The sequence below is a fragment of the Phascolarctos cinereus genome, unplaced genomic scaffold, assembly GCF_003287225.1.
Source record: "Phascolarctos cinereus isolate Bilbo 61053 unplaced genomic scaffold, phaCin_HiC Scaffold_726;HRSCAF=1367, whole genome shotgun sequence".
In the NCBI taxonomy this organism is placed as follows: domain Eukaryota; kingdom Metazoa; phylum Chordata; class Mammalia; order Diprotodontia; family Phascolarctidae; genus Phascolarctos; species Phascolarctos cinereus.
The window spans coordinates 319,803,913-319,830,565 of record NW_027556098.1 but is presented as its reverse complement, the minus strand read 5'-3'; the positions used below and the strand labels follow the sequence as shown (position 1 = coordinate 319,830,565).

Here is a 26,653-nt window from a genome sequence, read left to right as displayed (position 1 = left end):
GACTCTTATAAGGAAAACAACTGTAGACCTTAAAAGTGCTGTAGAAATATGCCCCTGAACAAGTCACTTCATCTGAGCCTCAGCTTTATGTACAAAATGAGGAGAATCATTCTTGTAGCTGCTCTGCCTCCTAGGGCTGCTGTGAGGTTAAAGGTGCTGGAAGTCTTCAAATACTATAGACTTGTGAGTTGTTTGCTGTAGCCCTCTGTTTTAAAATTCCTTCTGGGTCCATGAGAAGTTGGTGCAAGGATTTTCAAACTCTTTGGTCCTAGGACCCCCTTTACACATTTAAAACTCATTGAGGACCCCACTCCTAAGAGATTGTATTTATGAGTTATATCTATTGGTATTTATCATATTAGAAATTAAAGTATCTTAGTATTATAAAAATAACCCTGAAAGGGTCTTACTTAGAGAATTTCTCCTGTAATACAAGGAGCATTATAATCAGGGAGGAGACTTGCCATAGGACCTTGAGCAAGTAACTCTCACTCTATCATCCCTCCCCCTTCTGTAAAATGGGTATAATGATAATCCTAGCCCTATTGACCTCCAATAGTAATTGGAAAGATCAAGGAAGATAAGGATGCAAAAGGAAGCTTAAAAGGGCTTTGTAAATTTTAATGTGTCATGGTCCAATTAAGCTTTAAAGTACTAGCCATACAAAGACAAAAATGAAATAGTCCCTTCCTTCAAGAGGCTTACACTTCTGGGGGAGTGATAGCTAGCATTTATATAGTGCTTGGCACTTTATACATATTGCCTCATTTGATCCTTACAACAATCCTCAGAGATGGGTGCTATTATTATCCCCATTTTACAGTTGAGGAAATTGAGGCAGACAGATGAAATGAGCTGCCCAGGGTTGCACAGTTAGTAAATGTCTGAGGCGGGTTTTGAACTTGGGTCTCCCTAATTCCAGGTCCAGAGCTCTGTGCGATATGGTGTTGCCTAGCTGCCAAATACTGCTTATCCTTAGATAAGCACCTTGATAACTGGAGAATGGGTAGTCAGTGAGTCATACCCTAAGTCATTGGAGCTGAAAGGCACTGTATAGGTTAAGTCCTCTCATTTTATACAGCACAGAACTAACGTCTAGAGACATAGAATGATTCAATAAGGTCACACAGTGAGAAAGAATTGGGGCTGGAGCTTAAACCCGTGTCTCTTGGTATATGTCCAGTGATATTTCTACTTTGCATTTTAACTATAAACTGAGCTGCAAAATATAAAGCACTTTGTAACATTACAATTATTTGTAAAAGGTAAATGAAGGTATACTGTGAAGTTTTTCATAAATATATTATTTTCATAAATCATAACCTCTTTGAGGACATGAAACTTGTCTTACTTAATCCTATTTCCTTCAGTGTCTGGCTCATAGTAGCTACTTAATAGATACATTTTCAATTGATTTTATTTTCAAATTTTCTTGTCCCTTAGCTCTGCCTTTCTCATTGTCCACTGCTCAGCCTGGCACATAGTAAGCACTTAATAAATGTTTATTGACTGACACCCCCCCTCTCTCAAAGAAAACTAAAGCCTTGTAGCACATATGCATAATCAGGTAAAACAATACCCACACTGGCCATGTCCAAAAATGTGTCTCATTCTGGATCTTGAGTCCATGCTCTCTCTTTCAGCAGTAGTTGCAATCATCTTTAGTTCCCTGGAATCATTGCATTGATCAGAATTCTTGAATCTTTTAAAATTATTTGTCTTTATAGTGTTATTATGTAAATTATTCTTCTGGTTCTACTCGCTTCATTTTGCATCTATTCATATAAATCTTTCCAGGATTCTTAGAAACCACTCCTATTATCATTTCTTATGATACTACTGAATTGAGTTTAAAAGTCACAGAAAAAAGCCTGATGCTTCTAGAAAGTAACATTTGGTTCAACAAATTTTTCAACTGAATGCACATATATTAAATACCTGTAGTATACAAGGCACCCTACTTTGTGATGAGGTGACAAAGATTGAGTAATACTGGTTCTGCCCTCTGGAAGCTTATAGCCTTCCAATGGGTGTATGTAATGGTCTCTGGCCTGCCCCCCAGTAATGGTGAGAGCCACCCGTGGTATGCAAATCTTAAATCTGAATCTGAAAATGTTTAAAAGTTCAATGGATGGTGAGCCTCCCTCTGAACCATAAAGACCTGGGTTCAAATTTTGCCTTGGATACTTGTAGGGTTTGTGATCCTGCATTATTAGTAGGGGAATTTCCTCTCTTGTGAGTTGCCTTTATCAGTGAAATCAGAGATCAGAGCCTATCTTTTGTAATTCATAAAACACGTCAAATATTACACCATCTGGGAAAGGGCTTCTGAGGTCATCTTGGGCACCAAGTGTCTGAGTAATAATCCCCTGTAGTGCGTTCTGGACTGGGGATCTTCCACTCTGCTTAAAGTCTTACACTGATTAGGAGCTTCCTGGCCCTAAATTGTTGGACACTTTTCCTCCATCCCAAGATAAATTTTACCCTCTGTAGCCAAGCAGAGAAAGGATGACTTCTTCCTTTTCTCCGTTATCTCATAACCTTATGATAGCCCTGGGAGATGTCTTGGCAATCACAAATGTTGTCACACCAAAGACTCATCATCTCCATGCTTATGGAATGAGCAGCTTTCGAATGATAGAATCCTAGGAGAAGAAATCAAAGCCACAGCAATAGGGCAAGGTTCCATGTTATCCCACTAGCCTGTCTTCTTCAGGGTTGATGATTTCTCCAAGATGCTTCCTGTGAGTCTACAACAGATGAGCTTTATACCCCAGGGCTTTTCTTCAACCAAAACAAGCAGTTGTTTGATCTTCATATACAATAGTGCACAGAACATTAAATGTAAATGAATAGTAGTAGGATAGAGACTTGTCTCAGGACCATTTTGTTTTAGAAAGATGAGAAGAATGAGATGAAGTTTAATAATAACCACTGAAAAAGACAGGCAAGCTAAGGTGGCACAGTGGGTAGAATACTGGGCTTGGAGTGAGGGGGACCTGAGTTCAGATTCTCCCTCAGATACTCACTGAGCAAGCCTGTAAAATGGGTATAATAATTATCTACCTTACAGGATCACTTCTCTGTTACTGTTGAGAGTACTACCCAGACTACCAAGGCTCTCCTAAGACTTTACTTCTCCATCGTAGTGGAGATCCTTACCAGCTGTGTGTGACCCTGGGCAAGTTGCTGTCTCAGACTCAGTTCCCTCATCTGTAAAACAGGAAAAATAATAGCATCTACCTCTCAGAGCTGTTGTGAGTACCAGATGAGATAATAATTGTAAAGCATTTGGCTCATAGTAAGGGCTTTGTAACTGTTAGCTCTTATGTATAAAAGGGCTTTAAAGTGCTATATAAATGCTAGCTGTAATTTTTAAAAAATGTATATAACAGCTGATTTTTTTGTATGCATTTTAAGTTTTACAAAGTGATTTACATAAATTATTTCATTTTATTATTAGGACAACCTTCGAGGTTATCACCCTTTTATAGATGAAGAAAGGGAAGCTCAAAGAGATTAGTTAAATGAATTGGTGCTATAGTCATTACGACTAAGTAAGTGTTGGAGGTGGACCCCACACCCTCAGCCCAGCATTTGCACACCTTGAGCTGGAGCTGACTGAATGAGGTTCAGGGGGAAGGTCATTCAGTGAGTTATTGGCAGAGCTTCTGGGTCCATCTGATGCCTTTCAGTTAAGTGCGTTACATGCTGCCTGCTTGGGCACAATAAGTCATTGCAAGGGCGATCAGTTAGTTGGTCAAAGGGGGAGTGCCTACTCCCCTCTTTAAGGTAGACCTCTCATCCTCCCTGCCATCCTTATAGGAATATTTGGGGCTCAGCTAGAAGAATGACTGTTCCTCCCATCTTATGCCTCTCTGGGCTGTCAGCCAGTCCCAGCTCCTGTTGGTGTGCTTTGGCAGGTGAGTTCTAAGCAGAGGAAGTGAGTTCTAGCCTCTGCCTGAATATACTTTGGATTGGGGAACTCACCCCTTCTTATGTTTTTTTTTAACAATAAGGATCTCTAACCAAGCAGTGGATTTTGGTCCTAGTCTCTTGCATTCTTCTTTCAACACTTACTCTCCTTCTCTCTGTAGCTCCCTATCTCTTTGTCTCTTTTTCTTTCCTCTTCTCCCCTTTTTCCTTCCCTTCCTCTCTGTCTCTCTTCTCTGTCTGTCTCATCTCTCTCTTTCTTTCCTCTCCTCCTCTCTCCCCCTTTCCCTTCCTTTTGCTGTTTCCTTCTCTCTTTTTGTCTCTGTCCCTCTCTCCTTTCCTCTCTCTCCCTTCCTCTTGCTCTCTTTCTGTCTCTCTCAGTCTCTGTCTCCTTCTCTCCTTTTTCCTCTTTCTTCTTTCTCTCTGCTCTCTCTTTTGTTACAAACAATACTCCTCAGCGGCTGGCTCTCAGACTGGTGTTGTGGGTGCCTCCTGTAATTACCCAAACCACCCTCCCCCTCCACTGCATCCAGTCTACCTGTTCTCATCATCATGGTAAGTCCTGTCAGGGCCTTTGCTTCTCTTGTACCGATCATGGCCATGCTTGTTTCCTCTCTGGGCCTCAGTTTCCCTATCTGGAGATTGAAAAGATTCAATTTCCCTCCAGCTCTAATATCTGTTGTTTTAAAGCTCTAAGGCCTCTCTGACATGACATTTCTCCCCTATAAATCTATAAAGCTGTTTATCTACTCTAAATTGTCACTGTTTTGATTTCTGAAGTCTCCTTCCTTCCTGCTTTTTTTCTTTTCTTTCTTTCTTTCTTTCTTTCTTTCTTTCTTTCTTTCTTTCTTTCTTTCTTTCTTTCTTTCTTTCTTTCTTTCTTTCTTTCTTTCTTTCTTTCTTTCTTCTTCTTTCTCTTCCTTCTCTCTTTCTTTCTTCCTTCTCTCTTTCTTCCTTCCTTCCTTCCTTCCTTCCTTTTCTTTCTTCTTCTCTCTCTTTCTTCCTTCCTTTTCCTCTATTTTCTTTTTCTTCCTTCTCTCTTCTTCCTTCCTTCCTTCCTTCCTTCCTTCCTTCCTTCCTTCCTCTTCCTTCCTTCCTTCCTTCCTTCCTTCCTTCCTTCCTTCTTTCTTTCTTTTTTCTTTCTTTTCTTCTCTTTCTTTCTTTCTTTCTCTTTTTCTTTCTTTTCTTTCTTCTTTCTTTTTCTTTTCTTTCTTCTTTTTCTTCTTTCTTTCTTTCTTCTTTTCTTTCTTCTTTCTCTCTTTTCTTTCTTCTTTCTTTCTTTCTTTCTTTCTTTCTCTTCTCTCTCTCTCTGTCTCTCTCTTCTCTGTTCTCTCTCTCTCTGTCTCTCTCTCTCTCTCTGCTCTCTCTCTCTCTCTCTCTCTCTCTCTCTTTCTCTTTCTCTGTTTCACCTCCCCTTCCTCCCCTCCCTACCTTACTTCTCTTTCTTTCATTCTCTCCCCATATTATCAGTGGATATGGCTTTCTCTCATCAGTGACCCTTTACCATCCTTCTCATTGGCTGGTTCTATTCTGTTATGGGTTATGGAATCATCAATCCAGGTGATTAGAACTGTGTTTAAAGTATGAGTAAATAATCCTCTGGGTGAGGGCCTCTGTGGCTCTCTTTGAGCAAAGTTGATGACAGACAGAGAGGTGTAGTAGACAGAGTCCTGGCCACTTCAAAGTCAGCAGACATGGATTCTGGTCCTATCCCTGCTATTCACTCATTATGTGACCTTGAACAAGTCTCTTTCCCTATCCCTTCAGTTTTCTCCTCTGTAAAATGAGAGGGTTGGAACTAGATGATTCTTTCATTTTGAAATTTAATTTAATTTTTTCCAGTGGACAAAAATCTATTATCCTTCTCTCTCTTTACCTCCCCCAACTCAATCTCTTCTGATTAAATGATCCTTTTGAGCTCTGAGCTCAAAGCCTTGTCAATATGATTGCAAGAAAATAGGTGTTACAATTCTTTATAAGTACAAAGACAGACTCAGCTTCCCCTCCTGTAAAATGGATGTGTTAGATTGGTTGCCAAAGTCCCTCCCAACTTTGACATGACACAATTCTATAGAATCTCTTTAGGTTATTTACTTGCCCTTTATTTTCTGCTAGATAACTAAGGTAAAAAGATAGCTTAGTTCCCCCTAGATTAGGTATTGTTAAGAGATTAAAGGCTAAAATTGTATGGGCTGTTGGAAAATCAAGTGAGGCCTGGAGGAGTCAGGATGTGAGCCAGTATGGTAGGTTGGACTTAGATGGAATATTTGCTAGGAGAAGACCCAGGTGAGGGGAGCTCTGCTTGAGCTAAAGCTCTGGACTGAGGAAGAGTGTGGGATCCTATGTCAGGAACTGTGAGGAGATTGAGGCCTTCTTGGATCTGAGGAGGTAATCCAGAATTTACCTTTGGATCTTTCCTCTGGTGGCAACCTTCTCTTTTTCTATAATCTGAGATCTGATCAAGATGGTTTCCCCCTCTCCCCATATCTCTTCCCTTGTATTCTCAGCATTTGATAATTATCTCAGCTTATCATCAGAACAACCCTGGGACGTCGATGCTATTATTACTCCCACTTTGCAGTTGAAAAACTGGGGCAAACAGAGGTTGGTTAAGTGATTTGCCCAAAGTCACCAGCTAACAATGGCCTGAGTCTGGATTTGAACACAGGTTTTCATGACTCCAGACCCATCGCCCTGTCCATCACACCATGTAGCTTAGCACATGCAAGATGCTTAATAAATGTTTATTGACTGACTGGACCTGTGAGTTCATTGGTATTGGGAACTCTCAGATAAAGAAACACCTTCTACCAGTGCAGATCTGGCAGCACCCTCTCTGCCTGAAACATTGACTTGCCTAGGGCCATATAAGCTAGTAGGTGTCAAAAGCAGGATCTGAATCCAGGTCTTCCAGCCTTGGGTTGGCTCTCTATCCACTACACCACAGTGTGGGTAGTAATGCAACTAATAAGCAAAGTATGTAACGTCTATAGAAGAAGGGGTGTGTGTGTGTGTGTGTGTGTGTGTGTGTGTTGTGTATGTGTTGGGTGGAGATGGGAGTTGGGGGGGGAGGCAGAAAGGGATAAAAATCAGGAAAACTTCTTGGAAGAGGTAGTATTCCAGTTGGGATTTTTAGGTTGATCACAGTTCACCAACCAGAGATCAGGTGGGAAGGCATTCTAGCCATAGGTAATAAATAGTGTGTGCAATGGCCTGAGAATTTAGGTCATGTTAGGGCAAAGTCACCCTGTATTATTTTCTGTATAGTGTCCAGAGGGCTTGAAAGGTACAGACACCTGATTGAAAACAAGCATTGTGAGGCTTGCATCTTTTACCAGGCTGGTAGATTGGGGGCTTACTGTAGTTAGAATTTATTTAGATTTCAGCAAAGCATTGGATAGCGACTCTCATAGTATTTTTGTGAAGAAGTTGGAGAAATATGGACTCAGTGATAATATAGTCAGGAGGATTTGGAACTAATTAAATGGTAAGACCCAAGGAATTGTTAGTAAGTGTTCTATGCAGACGGCAGCTGCATGGTGCAGTGGATAAGAGTGCCTGGCCTAGAGTCAGAAGACTCATCTTCCTGAGTTCAAATCTGGCCTCAGACACTTCCTGGCTATGTGATCCTAGGCAAGTTGCTTAACCCTATTTGCCTCAGTTTCCTCATCTGTAAAGTGAACTGGAAAAGAAAATGGCAAACCACTCCAGTATCTCTGCCAAGAAAGCCTCAAATGGAATCCCAAAGAGTTGGAAATGACTGAATAACAAAAGTTCTGTGAAGTTTGGAGAGAGTCTTCGATGGGACACCCTGAGAAGGTCTAGCCCTGGCCCTGTGCACTTTTCTATCAATGATTTGGACAGATGTATAAATGCTATGTTTGTCATATCTCACTTGATCATTAAACATTTATTAAGCTCCTACTATGTGTCAGGCACTGAGCTGAGCACTTGGGATACAAAGAGAGGGAAAGTCAGTCTCTGCTCCCAAGGAGCTCACAGTCTAATGTAGGGGAGATAACATATACAGAACTATGTTCAAACAATATATGTCCATGATAAATTCGAGATAATCTCAAAGGGAAGGTACTGAGATTAGGGAGATTGGGAAAATCTTTGTTCTAAAAGCTTACAGCTGCCACCAAGCTGAGAGGGATAGCTAACACTGGGTGTCGTATAGGGTCCAAAAAAAAAATCATTACAGGTTAGAACAATAGCCTGAGTCTAATACATTTAATAGAGACAAATATAAAATCTTACGTTTGGGTTAAAAAAAAATCACTTTCCCAAGTACAAGATGAGGAATGCAAAGCAATTGTAATGTAAAGGAAACGGTTGTTAGTTTGAAAAAGATCTGGGGTCTTAGTGTATTATAAAGTTAGTTTAAGTGAACATTGTGAGATGGCAACCCTCTGTCATTAAGGTGGCCTTAAAAGAATCCTAGTGTCTAGAAGTAAGTAGGTGATAGTTCTTCTTGTATAACGTTTAGAATATTGGGTTCCATTCTGGTCACCTCATTTTAGGAGAGACATTAATAATAGCTAGCATTTATGTAGGTCCTTTTAGGTCTGCATAGTAGTACTTTCTATATTGATCTCATTTGAGCCTCATAATATCCCTGTGAGGAAGGTGTTATTATTCCCATTTTACAGATGAGGCAACATAAATAAACTGTAGACCAGTGGTATCAAACTCAAATAGAAACAGGGGCCACCAATCTGTACATATGGATCCTTGTGGGCCGTTTATGGATGTAGTTTTTTAAATGGAATATTATTTTTATTTATTTTGTTAAACATTTCCCAATTACATTTTAATCCAGTTAGGACAGCTCTAGGCAGTGTTGTGATATTTGACACCTCTGCTCTATAGTGTCTGGAGGAGGTCAGCCAAGATAGTGGAAGCCTTTAGCCCTGCCACATAGCTCTGTGGCCGTGCACATCTGCTGTTCGGACCTTAGTTTCCTCATTTGTAAAATTGGATAATGATATACTCTGTGTGTGTGTGTGTGTGTGTGTGTGTGTGTGTGTGTGTGTGTGCATATATGTGTGTATATGTGTACATGTATATATTTGTGATTTTTTAAATATATGTATATATATTATGAGAGAGAGAAAGAGAAGGAAATGGCAAAACTGCTTCAGTATATTTGCCCAGAAAACCCCTAACTGGGGTCATGGAGAGTCAGACATGACTGAAACGACTCGACAACAACAACATTACTCCCCCCACCCCACCCGCACACAGGGTCATTGGGAGAATCACATGTGATGGTGGATGTAAAGTGTTTCGCCAACCGGAAGGTGCCATGTAAGTGGAAGTCGGTGAAAAGGAGCAAAGAGAATCAGCAGGTTGTCGATGACACCTACAGTTCACAAATTCCACCAGGTGTCTCTTTCCTTTTGTTTTGGAGTGGACATGGGGCATCACTGGTCTAGGGAGTTCCTGATGAGGAAAGGCCTTCTGCCAATGTTGATGGATACTTTCCACAATTTTTCGGCCTTAGAGTGTGCTCCAGGTCACCCAGCAGTCAGTATGTGTCATGCTCAGGACTTGGGTCTTTTTTTAAAATTAGAAATGTAAAGGACTTTAGAGACGGTCAAGTCCAACCCCCTTGTTTTACAGAAGAGGAAACTGAGGCAGAGAGCAGTTAGGTGATTCTCCCTGCCTAGGTCACCCAGCCAGTATGTGTCAGGGGTGGGACTTCCTGATTCCAAGGTCTGCCACGTATCCACCACTCCACCTTGCTCTTTAAAAAATCAGCCAAGAGGATCAAAGCTAATTATTTCTCCTCAGCAGATACTGTGACAAAATATTGGATGTCATGCTTCCCCTCTCGGTGTCTGTCTTTGCGGCCTAACTTTCCAGCGTGTAGATGATGAGTGTTTACACGTTAATCACATTAATTAATTAGTGACCGTTGCCTTTAGAAAGGCAGGTTGTTCATTTTGGGGATGGGATGATATTCCTTTCATTTTTCTCTTTCTGCTCTGAGAATCTCTCTTGCTGCTTAGAGAAAAGAGAACTCAGGGGGACGAGTGGCTGCCAGGATCCCGCAGTGTGACTAGGACAAATGACATCAGTTGCATGTCCCTGGCCCTTCCTGCGTCCCACGGGCCAGAGATGAGAAGGGCCTTGGGCCTGGGCCCAGGAAACAGGCTAGGAAGAAGGTCTGGCATTCCCCACAGTATATAACCAGAGGATTTGGAGTTAGAAGGGACCTTAGAAGCCATTCTAGTCCAAAGCCTCTATTTTATACAGGAGGATCTGAGGCCTGGGGATGGGAGGGGAGGGACTTAATAATAATAATAATAATAATAATAATAATAATGATAGCTAGCATTTATATAACACCTGCTATGTGCCAGGCACGGTGTTAAGCATGTTACAAGTATATCTCATTTGAGCCTCAAAACAACTCTGGGAAGTAGGGGCTATTATTATCCCCATTTTACAATTGAGGAAACGGAGGCAGACAAGTTAAGTGACTTGCCCAGAGTCACAGAGCTAGCAAGCGAGGCTGGATTTGAATTTGGGTCTTCTGATTCCAGGCCCAGTGTTCTACCCACTAGGCTACCAGGTGCCCAATTCTCAAAATAAGGTTTTGAAATGCATAAATTAAGATACTGAAGATGACAAAGGGAACTGATGATATTAAACTACAAAATACCAAAAAATTAATGAGTTAATGAACCCCAGATGAAGATCTTCTCCTCGCCCTTCTTCCCATCTCTGACCAGTACTTACACAAAGGGTCCAACTCAAAGTTCCCAATCTAGGTCTTTAACCAATGAAAAACAGACCTAGAGAGAAGAGAACTCTTTGCCACTATCCACAACTGTGATTGTTCAGCTGTTTTATTATGTCCTTCCCCAAGACGACCAGATCCAAAAGCAGTAGGGTGTTGCAGAAAGAACATTGGATTTGAAGTCAAAGGACATGAGTTTGTTTCCTGGATCTACTAACTGGTTTAAGCTAAGGTTAGCCTTTGTCTGCCTCAGTTTCCTCATCTGTAAAATGGGGATAGTAATATCACCTACTTCCCAAGGGTGATGTGAGGTAGGGTCAAATCAGATAATAATTGTAAAGCACTTTACACAGGGCCTTGCACGTGGTAGGTGCACTTCTTTTTTTCTTTCTTCCCCAAAACATGTCTTTGATTACTCAGTTTTCAGGGAGCAGGAAATCTAAACTCCTGCTCGGCGTGGTACAAACAGTGGCTTTGGAGTCAGAGAACAGTGCTTTTAGCTTGGGCTCTGCCTCTTAATAACTGTGTGACCATGGGCTAGTCACTGGACTCTTTGGGCCTCAGTTTCCTCATCTGTAAAATGAATGGGTTAGATCCTATAACCTCTGAATAGTCCTTTACAGCTGTAAATCTATGGTCTTGGTATTCAAAGTCCCCCAAATCTGGCTCTTACCTTTTTTCCTCATCTTGTCATTCAGTGCTACCTCTCCAGGCAATGGGTCTCCTAGCCCTTCTTTGAATGTAGCCCCTGTTTTCTGGCCTCTGTGTCTTTACTCTCTGTGTTTCCTTTTTGATCCCTGTGTCTTTGCTCTTACATTATTCTCTATGCCCAGAATGTCTCCCTTCCCCCATCTACATCCATTATCCCAAATCTTACCAGCTCCTAAAATCTTGTTACCTCCTTCAGGAAGTCTTCCTTGATTTCTCTCACCTAAGTTGGAAATGACGTCTCTTTTCTCTATACTCATAGTACTACATTCTCCCTCTCTTACTGAGCTTGTCACATTTCACCTTGTATTGTAATTCAAATGATTAGATGTGGAAAGTCATCTCTCCCATACTCCTTATCTGTCAGAGGAGGAAACTGAGGCCTAGAATAGTGAAGGGACGTGTCCAAGATAATGCAGGTAGTTAGCAGCAGAACCTTTCAACCTGAACTTTCTTATTCCATGTCCATCATATCCATTATATGTCTCTATGTCTTACTCCTCTACTAGACTAGAAGTTGCCTGAGGGCAGGGATTGCATCTGATTCATCTTTGTGGTATGTATTATAAACATTGGCTCACTTGATAATGTCAATATCGTTCATTACCTTTCTCCTTTTCCTCTTGCAGCCAATAAAAAGAAGGAGAAGGAACGGCCCGAGATTTCACTTCCTTCTGATTTTGAACACACGATTCACGTTGGATTTGATGCTGTTACTGGAGAGTTCACGGTGAGTCCCAAGGAGGGACCCTAAGTCCCCTTTTCTGCTTTGTCCTTGTGTAAACCCACCTCTTCTGTATGCATGTTGGGTATTGGCCCCTACCCAGTGTCTTTACCTCGTAGCCCAATTTCTCATGTGGAAGAAGGCTTCAATTTGCTCTGCTCAGCCCCAGGAGGCAGAACAAGGAATAACCGGTAGAAATGTAGAGAGGCAGATTTAGGGCTAATCTAAGCAGGAAAGCTCATTAACACTTACATGGCACAGAAGTAAAATGGGCTGCCCTGGGCTCATGAGTCCTCCCATCTTGGGGAGTTTTCTAGACAGCCTCTGACTCTGAGGTCTCTTCCAAGTCAGAGACTCTGTGATTCTGTTACTAGCTGCCGCTCTTGAGGTGACACCTCCCTTACTTTCCTCCCACCTCCAAAAAAGAACCAACTGCCTGAGATCACAATAGAACTGATCTATAGCGGAGAGATGTGGAGCTGAGAAAAATCATGGACCTGTGGTACGGCGGAAAGAGCGTTGGATTTGGGGTCAGAAAACCCAGGTTGGAGTCCCAGTTCTGCCACGGCATTAAACAAGTCATCTTACTCGTCTGTGTTCCGTTTTCTTATGTCTTGATATACCTCTCCCTTTGGACTGTTTTGAGATTTCCATGACATGAGGGGGGTATGAAAGTATGTTATAAACTCTGTTTGCCTCGTCTGTGAAACGTGACTCATAATAGTACCTGCCTTCCAGGATTGTGGTGAGAATTGAATGAGATATTTGTAGGTGCCTGACACATAGTAGGTGCTACGTAAATATGATAATAATCGCTATTATTATTATTTTTTTTTTTGTAAACATAAAGCACCATGTACATAAGAAGCAACTTGTTCCACTGTATACAAGCTTGGGTTTGGATTAGGAAGACCTGGGTTCAAGTCTTGCCTCTGGCACGGATTAGCTTGGTGATGCTGGACAAACTGCTTTTCCTCTTAGGAACTTTCTAAGACTAAACATTATAACATCCATCAATCATTAAACATTTACTATGTTCCAAGAACTGTGTTAAGTACTAGGAATACAAAAAGAGGCAACAGGTAGTATTTGCCCTCAAGGACCTTATAATCTGAAGGAGGAGACAGGTAGACGCGTGCGCACGCGGGTGTGTGTGTGTGTGTGTGTGTGTGTACACACACACATATGTAAAAGGCCACATACAGGATAGAAGAGTTGCCAATGTGCATTAGTTTCTTAATAATGGGAGTTCCCCTATGTTGGAGAAATTGCAGGTCTAGAATAACAACAATGATAATAATATTAGATAGCTAACACTTACAATAGTAACAACCACAACAATAATGATGCCAGCTAGTACCGATATGAATCTTCTGGTACAGTGGATGCCAGAATCCTCTATGTTAGGGGTATGTGGCAGGAGAACTAGGTTCCCAAGCTCTTAGATTTAGATCTGGAAAAGGACCTCAGAGGTCATCCAATCCAACCCCTTCACTTTATAGGGGGGGAGACTGAGGCTCACAGGGGGTATAGGTAAGGTCACACGGGCAATCAGTAATAGAACCAGGATTTGAAACAAGGTTTCCTGATTCTCAATAAAGGGTTCTTTCTTCTGAACCATGGGGACCAAAGTGAGTAAAAATGGCCCTTTCTGAGGCTCCGTGGACTTCCTGAAGGCCAACTGGCCACTTCTCCCCGGTGGATGATCAGTAACTGCCATGTTTTCACTGTGATGGTCAGACATTCCAGAGATGGGGAAAGGATAATTACATGAGCCCAGGCACTGGATGTGGTGTGTGCCTGTGTGTATGTGCGTGCGTGTGTGTACAGGAGGGGTATCTACCTTCTATCAAAGCACCGTCACCAACATTTCCTGATGGGGAACTGGGATTCAGCTCAACTTAGGTTAAAGGGGGTTTCTTCCACTGGGATCCTCAGTTAAATTTTTTTTTTTTAAGCATCAGCTTTTGGCAGAAGGAGGCAAATTTCTACAACCTCATTTAGGGGGTTTAGTGTGAAAAGCCATTTCTAAACGATGAACAGTAGGGAGGGAGGGGTCGTGACGCCTTCAGCGCTGTCTCCTGTGTCTATACGGGGAACCCCAAGAGTCATAGCTTTTGTTCAGAATGGGCACTGTGAAGTCAGGAGTGAGTGTAGACTCATGAAATCAGAGCTGGAAGTGGGGTGCAGTGGAAAGGGCCCAGAATTTTGGCTTTGAATCCTAGCTTGGCCGCTGATGTGATTTTGGGCAAGTGATTTAATCTTTGTAGGCCTAAGGATCGGATGGGATGACCTTTGAGGTATTCTAGATCTGTGGCCCTAGAAATGGGAAAACAGAACATCAGAGTTGAGAGAGAGGACGCTTCATATCATTCAGTCACGTCTGACTCTTTGTGACCCTACATACCATAGCACGCCAATACTGTCCATGGGGTTTTCTTGACAAAGACACTGGAGTGGTTTGCCGTTTCCTTCTCCAGTGGATTAAGATAAACAGAGGTGAAGTGACTTGCCCAGGGTCACAGAGCTACTAAGTGTCTGAGGCTGGATTTGAACTCAGGTCTTCTTGATTCCAGGCCCAGCGCTCTATCCGTTGAGCCATCTAGCTGCCTGAAAGGGATTTAAAATATCAGAGCTGAAAGAGACCTGAGAAGAGAGAGAGAGAGAGAGAGAGAGAGAAGCATTTATTAAGCACTTACTATATACCAGATGCTGGGGGGACAAATAAAAGCATTCTAGGCAGTTCCTGTGCTCAAGGAGCTTTCATTCTAATGGGAGAAGACATCCCAGAAAGGGGAGGTAGAAAGAGGCTGAATAGGCATGCCTGATGGCTTGGCCAGGAGACCTGGAATGAAGCAAGGTAAAGTGAAAGCTGGCCTGTTGGGGCAGAATCCCATTTTCATGTTTTTGGTTTTTTTTTTTGTTGAGGCAATTGGGATTAAGTGACTTGCCCACAGTCACACAGTTAGTGAGTGTTATGTGTCTGAGGCCGGATTTGAACTCAGGTCCTCCTGACTCCAGGGGCTGGTGCTCTGTGTACTTCGCCACCTAGCTGCCCCACAGAGTCCCATTTTCCAGTAGGGAGGAAATAGAGATGTTGATGAGAGTGACAGGGCTTGAAAGTGCTGTGAAAAGCAGAATGTGAGAGCTTCGAAAGTCATTGGAGCACTGAATGAATGTGTAAGAGGCTTTAGAAAAAATTTATTATATGGCAGCTGGGTAGTGCAGGGAATAGAGCCCTGGCCCTGGAGTCAGGAAGACCTGAGTTCAAATGTGACCTAAGACACTTACTATCTGTGTGACACTGGGTGAGTCACAATTGACAGAAGAGAAGGAGAAGGAGAAGGAAGAAGGAGAAGAAGAAGAAGAAGAAGAAGAAGAAGAAGAAGAAGAAGAAGAAGAAGAGAAGAAGAAGAAGAAGAAGAAGAAGAAAAGAAGAATAATAATAATAATAATAATAATAATAATAATAATAATAATAATTATTATAGTGCCCTCATTTTATAGATATGGAAACGAGCATCAGAGAGGGCAAGTGATTCATCGAAGGTAGCTCAGCAAATGAATGATTAGAACCAGAACTGCAAGCTAGCTTTCGTGACTTCCAGTTCAACATTCTTTTCTATCAAACTGAGCTGAGCTGCTCAGTGAACAAAGAAAAAGGTAGAGGCAGAGTTGCCATCTTCAAGTATTTTTAGGACTGTCATGTGGAAGACTGATTAGACATGTGTTCTGCCTGGCCTCAGAGGACAGAAATAGGAGCAATGGGTACAAGGTTCCTTATGGCCAGTTTTGGCCTTGAGCCCAGAAAAAACCTTTCTTTATAAAAGTACAGCAGGCTTCCTTTTATTGGATGCCTTTAAATAGAAAGAGGAGAGGGAGAGAGACCAAGAGAGCATTTATCAAGTACCTACTCTGTGCTAGGCACAGGACTTATTAGGGATTTAATGGAAGGATGCACACTCTCTGTTGTCTTGTGGAATTTGAGGTGTGCCTCAGTTTCTTCCTTTACAACATTTTGCCAATTGGTTTTAGAGGAGGTATTCTTACTTTAGTTAGAGAGGGCTTTGGGACAGCTCAGTAGGGCACTGGGCTTGGAATCAAGAAGGCTTATCTTCTAGGCTTCAGATCCCAGCCTCAGACACTTCTTAGCTGTGTGACCCTGGGTAAGCCACTTAGCCATGTTGGCCTCAGTTTCTTCATCTGTAAAATGAACTAAAGAAGGAAATGGCAAATCAGTCCAGTGTCTTTTTACCAAGAAAACCCCAAAAAGGGGTCATGAAGAGTTGGACATGACTCAACAGCAAAAAAAGAAGGGGTTGTGTGTATGTGTGTGTGCGTGTGCATGCCTGTACTCAAGATGATCCCTCTTGAGGTCTCATCGAACTCAGAGACTGATTCAGGGATGGTCCCTCCATGAATGAAGTAGAAATGCTTTCAATAACCAGAATTGAAGCATAGAGAGGTTTTTGGCTCACCCTCCTGTAACCAGGGAATCAGATTCACCAAAACAACAACAGAAAGTTAGCTCATATTTTAATAATTTACAGAGCATGTTCTTATCAATGATCAGTGGAGATATGAAACTCAGACCTTTTGATTCCATGCCTCAGTGGTCTTTGCTTTCCGCAGAATTGCCTTTCATATTGTAGATTCAAGGCAATAATTAAGGGAGGTCCAGCTTCTAAATGCAGCAGGAGCTCAGACTCTGGAAAGAAGGACGTGGATTGTAATGGTCAGAGAGAGAGCTGAGTGGAAAAGGAACGGTTTCATTGAAGTTGGCTTCAAAGGGTAGGGCTGACCTACTGTCAGAAATTCCAGGGATGGGGAAAGGGCAATTATGTGAACTAAGGACCAGGGTTTGGGCTCTGTGTGTGTGTGTGTGTGTGTGTGTGTTGTGTGTGTGTACGGGGGGGGTGATCAGTTTTGATGATCAGGGTAGAATGCATGTTGGGAGGCATGTGAGATGACGTTGGATAATTCTGGATATGGCCGGATCTTAGGCTGGAGAGGTAATTGTGGCTTCCTCTGGGTCCCTTAGGGCAGCCGGGTTGCACAGGGGTTAGAACATTGGGCTTGGAATCAGGAAGATACATATTCATGAGTTCAAATCTGGCCTCAGATACTTGCTGGCTGTGTGACCCCAGGCAAGTCACTTAATCCTGTTTGCCTCAGTTTGCTCACCTGTAAAATGAGCTGGAGAAGGAAATAGCAAACCCACTCTACTATCCTTAACAAGAAATCCCCAAAATGGGGTCACAAAGAGTTAGACATGACTGAAATGACCAAACAGTAGCAGCAATGGACCTTATGTCTCAAGGGACTGTCGGCCCTAAAGTGAAGAAAATACCTGAGCTAGACCCAGCAGGACCCAGAGCCATACACCAGGAGTTGTGGGAGCCTGGAGCCCTCGAATGTCAGAGTTGGAAGGGGCCTCACAGGGGTCCTCAGTCATAGTGTGTGCCTGAGCAGCAGCTCTTTCTACATCTCCCAGAAATGGTCGTATTCTAACATTTCTAGGCAGAGAATGAACTCAGTGCCTAGGTGAGGATGGCTTACAGGGTCATCAGTTCAGAGCTTGGAAGGAACTCTAGAAATCATCTTGTCCAGCTCCTTCGTTTTACTAATTAGGAAACTGAGGACCCAGAAACATCATATGCCTTGTCCAGGGTCACATAAAGTAGTAAGGTCCAGAGCTGGGATTTGAACCCAGGTCCTCTGAAGTCCAATGCTCTTTCCATTATATGCATTTTTCTCAAGTCCTTTAAGGTTCACTAAACTCCTCATCCTATTTTTGACAGGTATGATGATTTTGGTAAGTTAGGTAGAATGGGTAGTGCTTAGCTAGGTGGTACCTTAGTGCACAGAACACTGCTCAGGAGTCAAGAAGACTTGAGTTCAAATCTACTTACTAGTCGTGTGACCCTGGGCAAGTCACTTAACCTCTGTCTGCCTCAGTTTCCTCATCTGTAAAATGGGAATGATAATAGCACCTATTTCCCAGGGTTGTTATGAGGATCAAATGAGATAATAATTGTAAAGTGCTTGGCACAGTGCTGTATAAAAATGTTAGCTACTGTTGTTACACAAATGAGGCAGCTAAGACCTGGCAAAGTGAAGTGACTTGTCCACAGCTAGTAAGTGTCAGACCCAGGACTTGAACCATATTTTTCTAACTCAAGTCCAATAAATCAACAAGCATTTATTGAGTTCTTACTGTGTGCCAGGCACTATCTAAAGCACTGGGGAGTGAGAGAAAAGTAAAGACAGTCTCTGCCCGCAAGGTTCATACATTATAGCTAGGGAAACAACATGCAAATAACTATCGTTATACAAGGCAAATTGGAGGTAGTTTTGGAGGGAAATTTGGTCCTGTCCTGGTGTACGTTATTCCATTGCGGGACAGCACTGATTGTTAGAAAGTTTTTCCTTCTATCAAGCATACTCTTTTTTTTTTTTGGTGAGGCAGTTGGGGTTAAGTGACTTGCCCAGAGTCACATAGCTAATAAGTGTTAACCAAGCATACATCTTTGCTCCTGGTAACGTCCACCTAGGCCTTTTCTCCTCAGGCAAATCGGTCAAATCCAGTTTCCACGTGTCAGCCCATAAAATACTTGGAGGGATCTATCTCACTTTCTCTAGGCTAAGCATTCAGCATTGTCTTTGGTCCCCTCCCATCTGGTCACCCTTCTTCTAGGGAGGGAAGAAGATGGCTTGAAAAATATACTAGTGGCTATGATAACTCTGACAGCCTTTCACTCTCTCTTTTAAAAAAAAAGTTTTATTGCTGTTCTTTAAAAAAAAAAAACAAACCAAGCCCACTGCTGCCACTTACCAATGAATTCCTTCTCCTTCCTGTGTAACAGAAAGGTACAGTTAAAATGAATCAGCCAATCCTGCCAACCTCTCTTTTAGGGGATGCCAGAACAGTGGGCTCGCCTGTTGCAGACGTCCAACATCACCAAATCTGAGCAGAAGAAAAACCCTCAGGCTGTGCTCGACGTGTTGGAATTCTACAACTCCAAGAAAACTTCCAACAGCCAAAAGTATATGAGTTTTACAGGTAGGTTTGTGCGTGCCAGTATTTACTGCTTATTTCCTGCTCATCACTGTATTAAGAGCTGAATTGGGTGCATACAGGACAGGGGTGGGGAGTGGACCTGCACTTCTCATTGCTATAGGCAATTCTCAGATGATGAAACTCTCTCCACCAGTGCAGGTTGGCACTTTCTCTGGAATTTCTAGTCTTCGAGAGTTGCCCAGAGCACCAAGAGGTGGTGAAAACACAGATAAGATGGCATCCAAATTAAATTCATTTCAGCAGTAATTTATTCAGGTGCCTATTATATACAAAGTGGTAGAGGTAGTAAAGGTGAAAACTGACACAGTCCCTGCCCTCAAGGATCTTACAGTCTAATGGAGGGAATGAGACTTGTCTATAAATGAATATGATCCAAGATGGAATATGATAGCCTTTAAGGAAGTCATTGTAAAAAGGTGAGAGGGATTGCTTTCCATACGTTCCCTTAGAGAAGAGTTCCTGAGGGTGCTGGCCCCTGAGCTGGGCTGTGACAGTTTGTCAAGATGTCCAGAGAAGGCACTCCAGACAAAGGGTGCAGCCGGCTCAAATGCATGGAGGTGGGGGAGGGCAGGGGACAGGGACAGTGAGCTGTCCAGTTGGAAAGGAACATAGAGTGTAATAAGCCTGGAAAAGGACGTTGGACTTTCTACGTGGTGGAGAATTTTAGATGCTAGGAAAAATGTGTTTTATCCTGTATCTATATATCTACACACATACATATACCCACACTCATGTTTAATATATGTATTATATATAACTTATATAATATTATTTTGTATGTGTATATGTATGTGTTTTTCTCTCTCTCTATATATATACAGACACACACACATATATATATATATATATATATATATATATATATATATATATATATGACAGTGGTGTCATACTTAAATAGAAACAGATCCCTATTGTCCACATATTGACTAGAAGACCACAAATTAACATTATCCATGTTATATTATAGTTTTATTTATATACTTTATTTAATTTTATTTCCCAATTACATTTTAATATAGTTCTGCTTCACCAGGAGTTTTGCAGACCTTAGAGTTTGACAGCTTTGCTGTAAGAAACAGGGTGTCCCTGAACTTTTAAAACTTTTGCTTTATATAGTAGGGGTATAATCATTTTGAGGATTTTGAAGATTTTTTGACAAGTTGTGTGAAGGGTGGTTTGGAGAAGGGGGAGACTAGAGTCAGGGAGAGATCATTTAAATCCCATTGGATCAGAATTAGAGGTGATAAGGGTCTGAACCATACTGAATTAAGGGGAAAGACATTTATTTAAAGTGATTACTCTAGGCCAAGCACTATGCTCTAAGCTGGGGATATAAATAGAAAAAGTAAGGTAGTAATTCCTGCCTTCAGGGAGCTTACATTCTAATTGAAGGAGAGAACACATTTTTTTTTTTTAAAGTTCAGCTTCGGGGAGGATAAGATGGCCCAGAAATCCTAAAAATATAGCAGTGAGGTAGCTGGCAAAGTCCAGGGGTCCTTAGATTACATTAGGAGGTCAGATGCCAATAATTTGCAGGGTGCAAAGGTAGGAAAGGTTGTAAGGCTTGGTAAGGTCTAGTCCAGGTCGTCCATCTTGTCAGAAGGAATAGAATTAATTACCTCTATATAATCCATGCCATCTGAGCATGGGCTGTGGTAGGCATAGGTAGGTAGGAGGGAGAAGGAGGAAGGTCAGGAGGGAAGGAGGCCTCTGCTGGTGATGGGAGGTGAGGATCCTGGATGGGTTCTGGGCTAGCCCAGGGCCGGAGGTAGGTGGCCAATGGGAGTAGAAGGCAATGGGAGAAGGATGCCCCCAGTGGCATGGTAGCCATTGGGGAAGAATGGAGGATACAGATACAAGAAATGTAATTAAGCTTGAATTGGCAGGACTTAATTGAACAAGTAGAGGGTGAGGAAGGGGAACCATTGAGTTAGCTCTAGGCTTTTCAAACCTGAGGATGGGGAGGATGGTGTTGTCATCCACAGAGACTGAGAAGGTGAGAAGAGGGACAGATATAGAATTCTGCCTGGGGCATGTTGGGTTTGAGATGCTGACAGGATATCTTGGTGAGGGATGTTCAGTAGGTAACTAGGGGGTGATAACTGAATGTGAAAAGAAGGACAGATAAAGAACAATAGCTTAAGGGCATGGGAACATAATAGATTATCTAGGGAGAGAGAATAGAGAAAGCAGGAGAAGGCTGAGAACAGAGCCTTAGGGGATACCTGTACTTTGGAGCCAGGAAGAAATTATTGAAAGAAGGCCAAGAAGTAGAGGCCAGACAGAGGGAAGGAACTGGGAGAGAACAGTGTTATAGAAGGGAAAGGGAGGAGAGATGATGAAGTCAAGTTAAATCAACAAGCTTTTATGAAGGGCTTATTATGTGCTAGGCACTGTGCTAAGTGATAGGGATATAAATAAAATTAAGGCAGTCAGTCAATAAACATTTATCAAGCACTTACTATGTGCCAGGCACTGTGCTAAGTGCTGGGGGTACAAAAAGTGGGAAAAGGCAGTCCCTGCCCTCAAGGAGCTTACAATCTAACGGGAAGACAACACAAAAAACTATGTACATCCAAGAAAAATGCAGGGTAACTTGGAGATAACCAGCGGAGGGAAAGTGTCAGCATTGACAGGGGCGGGAAAGGCTTCTCGAAGGTGGGATTTCAGCTGGGATCTGAAGGAAGCCAGGGAAGTCAGGAGGCAGGTAGGAGGAGGGACAGAATTTCAGGCACCTAGAAGGAAGAGGTACAGTCTCCTATATTGAAGAGACATCAAGGAGAATTAGAAGGGAGAGCAGCCATGAGATTTGGTGATCGAGAAGTCATTGGTGATTTTGGAGGGGGATGTTTCAGCTGAGTGGTAGCGGACCAAAAGCCTAAACGATAAAGGTCTGAGGAGTCAGTAGCTGGCAAGAAAGAGTGTGCACCAAATAGAGACTTCATAGAAATCACAGGGAGAAGAGAGACAGAATGATAGCTCCAGACAGGTGGCCGGCAGAGTCAAGGGAAGCCTTTTCTAAAAAGGATCGAGAGACCCGGGTGAGTCAGCAAGCTTTTGTTAAGTGCCTACTATGTGCCAAGCACTGTGCTAAGCACTAGGAACACAAAGAAAGGCCAGAACAGTCCCTGCCTTCGAGGGCCTCACAGCCTGGGGAGAGGACCTGCAAACTAACAGGTACAGCACAGAAGGCAAGGACCCTACCAGCCATGGTAGGGAAGAGGGAGTGGGCTTGATCGATGGGTCCAGGCCCCTTTGTGGGAAGAGGAGAGACCCGGGGCAGTTGGAGGGCTTAGCTGTTAACAGAGAAGAGGGAGGGATTGCCTCAGCCTCCGAGGCAGACGGGGAAAAAGAACGGGATGAGTGAAGACTTAGGTTGCAAGCGCAGTAACCTGTGGAAGACTAGGGTGGAGAGGCCATCATTTGCCAAACCTTGTCGGTCGTCCCTCTGAAACATCTCCCATTCATCCCTTTCTTTCTGTTCATGTGACCACCACCTCATTCAGTCTCTTATTCCTCCACCTGGACCGTTGCAATAGTCTCTTTATTTTCCCTTCTTCCTCCTTCTCCAGTCCATTCTCCACTCAGCTGCCAAATGATGTTCCTAAAGCACTCTCCTTCATAAACTTTTCTTTAAAACCAATCAATCAATTAATTAATTGATTCTTAGTTTTTAACATTCACTTCCACAAGATTTTGAGTTCCAAATTTTCTCCCCATCTCCCCTGTAAACTCTTGTAGGTTATTTCCTCTAGGTGTCACATATAAACTCCTGTTTGTCACACACACGTATTTATGTCTATTTGTCCAGATCTGTCTATATTGATCTCTTTCTCTAACACAGTACCCGGTACCTTGTGGGTGATTAATACATGCTTATTCATTGTTTGGAGGTGCCCCTAGAGCATCTTACCCAGGAGGTCTAGGTTCTAGTCCCTCTGGCACATCCTCATTATTTTAAGGATGTGCTATTTTGTCATCCTGGGTCCATCTGCCGCCGATGCAGATTGTAGCACATCCATACTTTTAGTCTAGGGGTTCTTATTCTTTATTTCTTTTTTTCACAGACCCCTTTGGCAGTTTTAAACCTGTGGATCCCTTCTTAGAGTGGTGCTTTTAAATGTGTAAAATAAAATACAGGATTGCAAAGGAAATCAATTCTATTGAAATACAGTTATAAAGAAATAGGAAAAGAAGTTCATGGACCCCAGGTTAAGACCCCGTGTTGCTGTTAGGTGGTCTTTGTGTACTGCTGTGGCCAAGGGCATCCCTTGGGGGTCAGCACTCTGGTGATGAGCCTCCCTGGGTTGAAGCTTGCCCTGGCATGATGGACACACATTTTATTGCTAGGACCGTAGCTGAAGACTTCTTGGCTTGGTAGGCAAGGCTTGCAGAGCTGGGGTTCTCTGTCTTAGCTTTTGAGAATCCAGGGTCACACCTCCATGACTCAGTGAGGCATCAGTGACTGGAGACATTTATAGAGTTAAAGAGATTTTAGACATCGTGCTGTCTAACCTCTTCATTTTACAGGTGAGGAATCAGTAATTGGGGTGACTTGGCCCGGGTTACCCAGTCAGTTAGTATTAGCAGGATCCAGTGTTAGAATTGTAGAGCTGGAACAATTTGCTTTTAAATAAAGCTTGAATCTGCATTCTGAAGGGTCTAACAGGTTTCCCCATAAGTGTGACACATAAGCAAAGTTTCTTGTGTGTGCTCAGAGGTGCAGGAGGAGGTATGCTAACGAGAGAAAGCAGATGGACAGTACTGATACCTTGCAGTTGTAGAAGCTTCTATGCATGTTCCAAAATGCCTTCAAATACTTTATTTTGGGGGGAAGGGGGGAGTAGAGGGGACAGTGCATTGTAGTAGAAAGAGCCTTGAATTAGGATTTCCGAGATGTGGATTTGAGTCCCAGCTCTCCTCCTTACTGTCTGTTTGACCACAGGCAGTTCCCTCTGAGTCTCAGTTTCCTCATTTGTAAACTGGGAATAATAATATCCCATTTCCCAGGACTATTGAGATCAGAGGAGATAATGGATTGATGTAAGGAGCTTATATAAAGCATCTTATACAAGTAAGGAATTTGATACTCCAAATGAGCTGGACAGGTCAGTTATCACCATATACTTGTCCATATGACAGATGAGGAAACTGAGGCACAGAATCGTTAAATGAATTGTCCAAAATCATACAGATCATAAGGAGAAATTGGACCTTAAACTTAGTCCTCACTTCTAACGTTTCTTCTTCAACACCATGCTAAGACCTACATCAGGGAGATTTCAGAGATCATTAAATTTCTCCTTGGGACTCCTCCTTTCTCAGCAGAGTTTGTTTTATTCCCTGTAAGGTGCCTTTGAAATGCCAGCATCTCTGGAAAAAAACAGCCCTAATGGGCTGTTGCTGCGGGGACAAATATTATAGCAAACTGGCTGTGTTTTGATAAATGTGATTGGGAAGTCCATGCCTAATGACATTCCCCTGTGGTGAGCTGGGCTGGTTCAGTGTCCTCCAGGTCAAAGAGAAATACACAGATGGTAAGATAATGACAACTCATATTTCTACAGAGTTTGAAGGTTTAACAAAGCACTTTCCTCACAGCAACCCTGGGAGATTCTTAGTGCTAATGTTATTCTCCCCGTTTTGTTGATAATGAAACTGAGGCTCAGAGAGAGAGAGAGGAAGAGACTTGGTTTTGATCAGGCAGCTGGCAAGTGAGAGCTGGGATGATGGAACCACCCCCAGCTCCTGTTGCCTGGAAGATGCCCCCAGAGTTTCCTTAAAAAGGCCCCTCAGCCATGACCAATGACATGTGTGGCCAATCCTGGTGTTCCATAATCCGGGAGATGAGCAGTTGATGTATGGAGGAGGAGGGCTCTTTATATAAGAGCTCCAGGGAGGGCACCAGCTTTTTTTCTACCCTGAGGCTGCTGATCAAAGTAGGGAGAGTACAACCCTGGGCTGGCGCATTGTCCTGAAGTGGGGGAGCCGTGTAGTCTATGTACTGAACGCAAATGCGGAAGTGTGTTCCATGAGCTACGGTTGACCACAGAAGGTTATAATTTGAAAAAATAATGGACTGACTTATCTTTCGTATTGATGCACTCCACTGCTTTGTGGATTCTTGCTTCATTGTGGGAAGAAAGAGGTTAGAACTGGATTATTCTTATGAAAGGAGTTGGGGCTCTGTGGGTTTAACTTGTGAATGAGGAAGGTGCTAGAGTTGGTCAAATGTTTAGTCTAGACTTCCTGCTTTCTAATCACATGGGTGCAAAGAATCTCTTCCCTAATCCTCTGTGCCTGGGATTTATGTTAATTAATTGATCATAAAAGGATTAGAACAGGAAGGGACTTTGGAGGTGGTTTTTTTTTTTGTCTAAACCCTCTCTTCATCTTAGAGAAGGGGAAACTGAGGCCCAGAGAGGATGACATAGTCAAAATCAGTGAGCAAATGGTACAGCTGAGATTAGGACCCAGGTATCCTGACTTTCTGCCTCATCTCTCCGCTGTTCATCCTCTAAATAACTCACAGCTGTTCATAGTGTCAGGATTCTATACTACGGAAAGGGAGTGGTTTTTGCAGGATAAGGTCTTAAATCCAGGTTCTCTGATTCCTAAATGTCCAGGGCTTTTTGTTGTTGTTGTTGTTGGCTACATCATGTTCTTGCTACCCCCTGGTAGGAATAAGAATCCCTGACATTTGTTCATTGCTTTCCCATCTGTTTTTCTCATTTGACTGAGTGATTGACTGGATCCTCAGAACGACCCTATCAGTTTGTCAGGCAAGATTTTTGTCCTTATTTTACCAGTTAGGAAATTGAGGTTCAGGGAGCTGATTTGCCCAAAGTCTCATGGCTGGTTAGCACAGCATGGCCCATAACAACATTAATATAGCATTTCATAGCTTGCTAAAGCACTTTGCATAAATTAGTTCATTTGGTTACCACAACAACCAACTATTATTCGCCTTCATTTTACAGATGAGGAATCTGAGGCTCAGAAAGTTTGAATGACTTACCTCTGGTCACAAAATTAGTAAGTGTCGGAGGTGGGGTTGGAACCTAGTTCTTCCTGACCCTGAGAGCAGCGCAGTGTCCATAATCCATCATGCTGTCCCTGGCTACTAGTCTAAGGTTCTTTACCTTACACAGCCCTGCTCCTACACTTAATGATCTTGGTATAAATCTCCATAATGAGTTCTTCCTGGGAGAGGGTCTATGATGATGATGATGATACCTTACATTTGTATAGTGCTTTTAAGCTTACAAAGTGCTTTCTTCACATCAGGAAGGTTGGCAGTATAATTTCATAGAATCGTAGGAATTGGGATAGGAAAGGACATTGGTCCAACCTTTTTCTTTTATAGTTGAAACAACTGAGGCTCAGAGAAATGACTGGGGAAATTGACTGTTCCTAGGTCATTCAGGTAGCAAGAGCCAGGATTCAAAGCCAGCTC

At 42.6% G+C, this 26,653-nt stretch overlaps 1 protein-coding gene across 1 annotated transcript in view; it reads left to right on the top strand.

The window, feature by feature from the left end:
- PAK1 (p21 (RAC1) activated kinase 1) overlaps nucleotides 1–26,653 on the top strand; it is a 120,367-nt gene that overhangs the window by 37,512 nt on the left and 56,202 nt on the right. Inside the window, 2 exon segments of the mRNA XM_078156934.1 lie at nucleotides 12,019–12,119; nucleotides 19,029–19,176. Of these exon segments, the coding sequence (XP_078013060.1) occupies nucleotides 12,019–12,119; nucleotides 19,029–19,176 (249 nt within the window).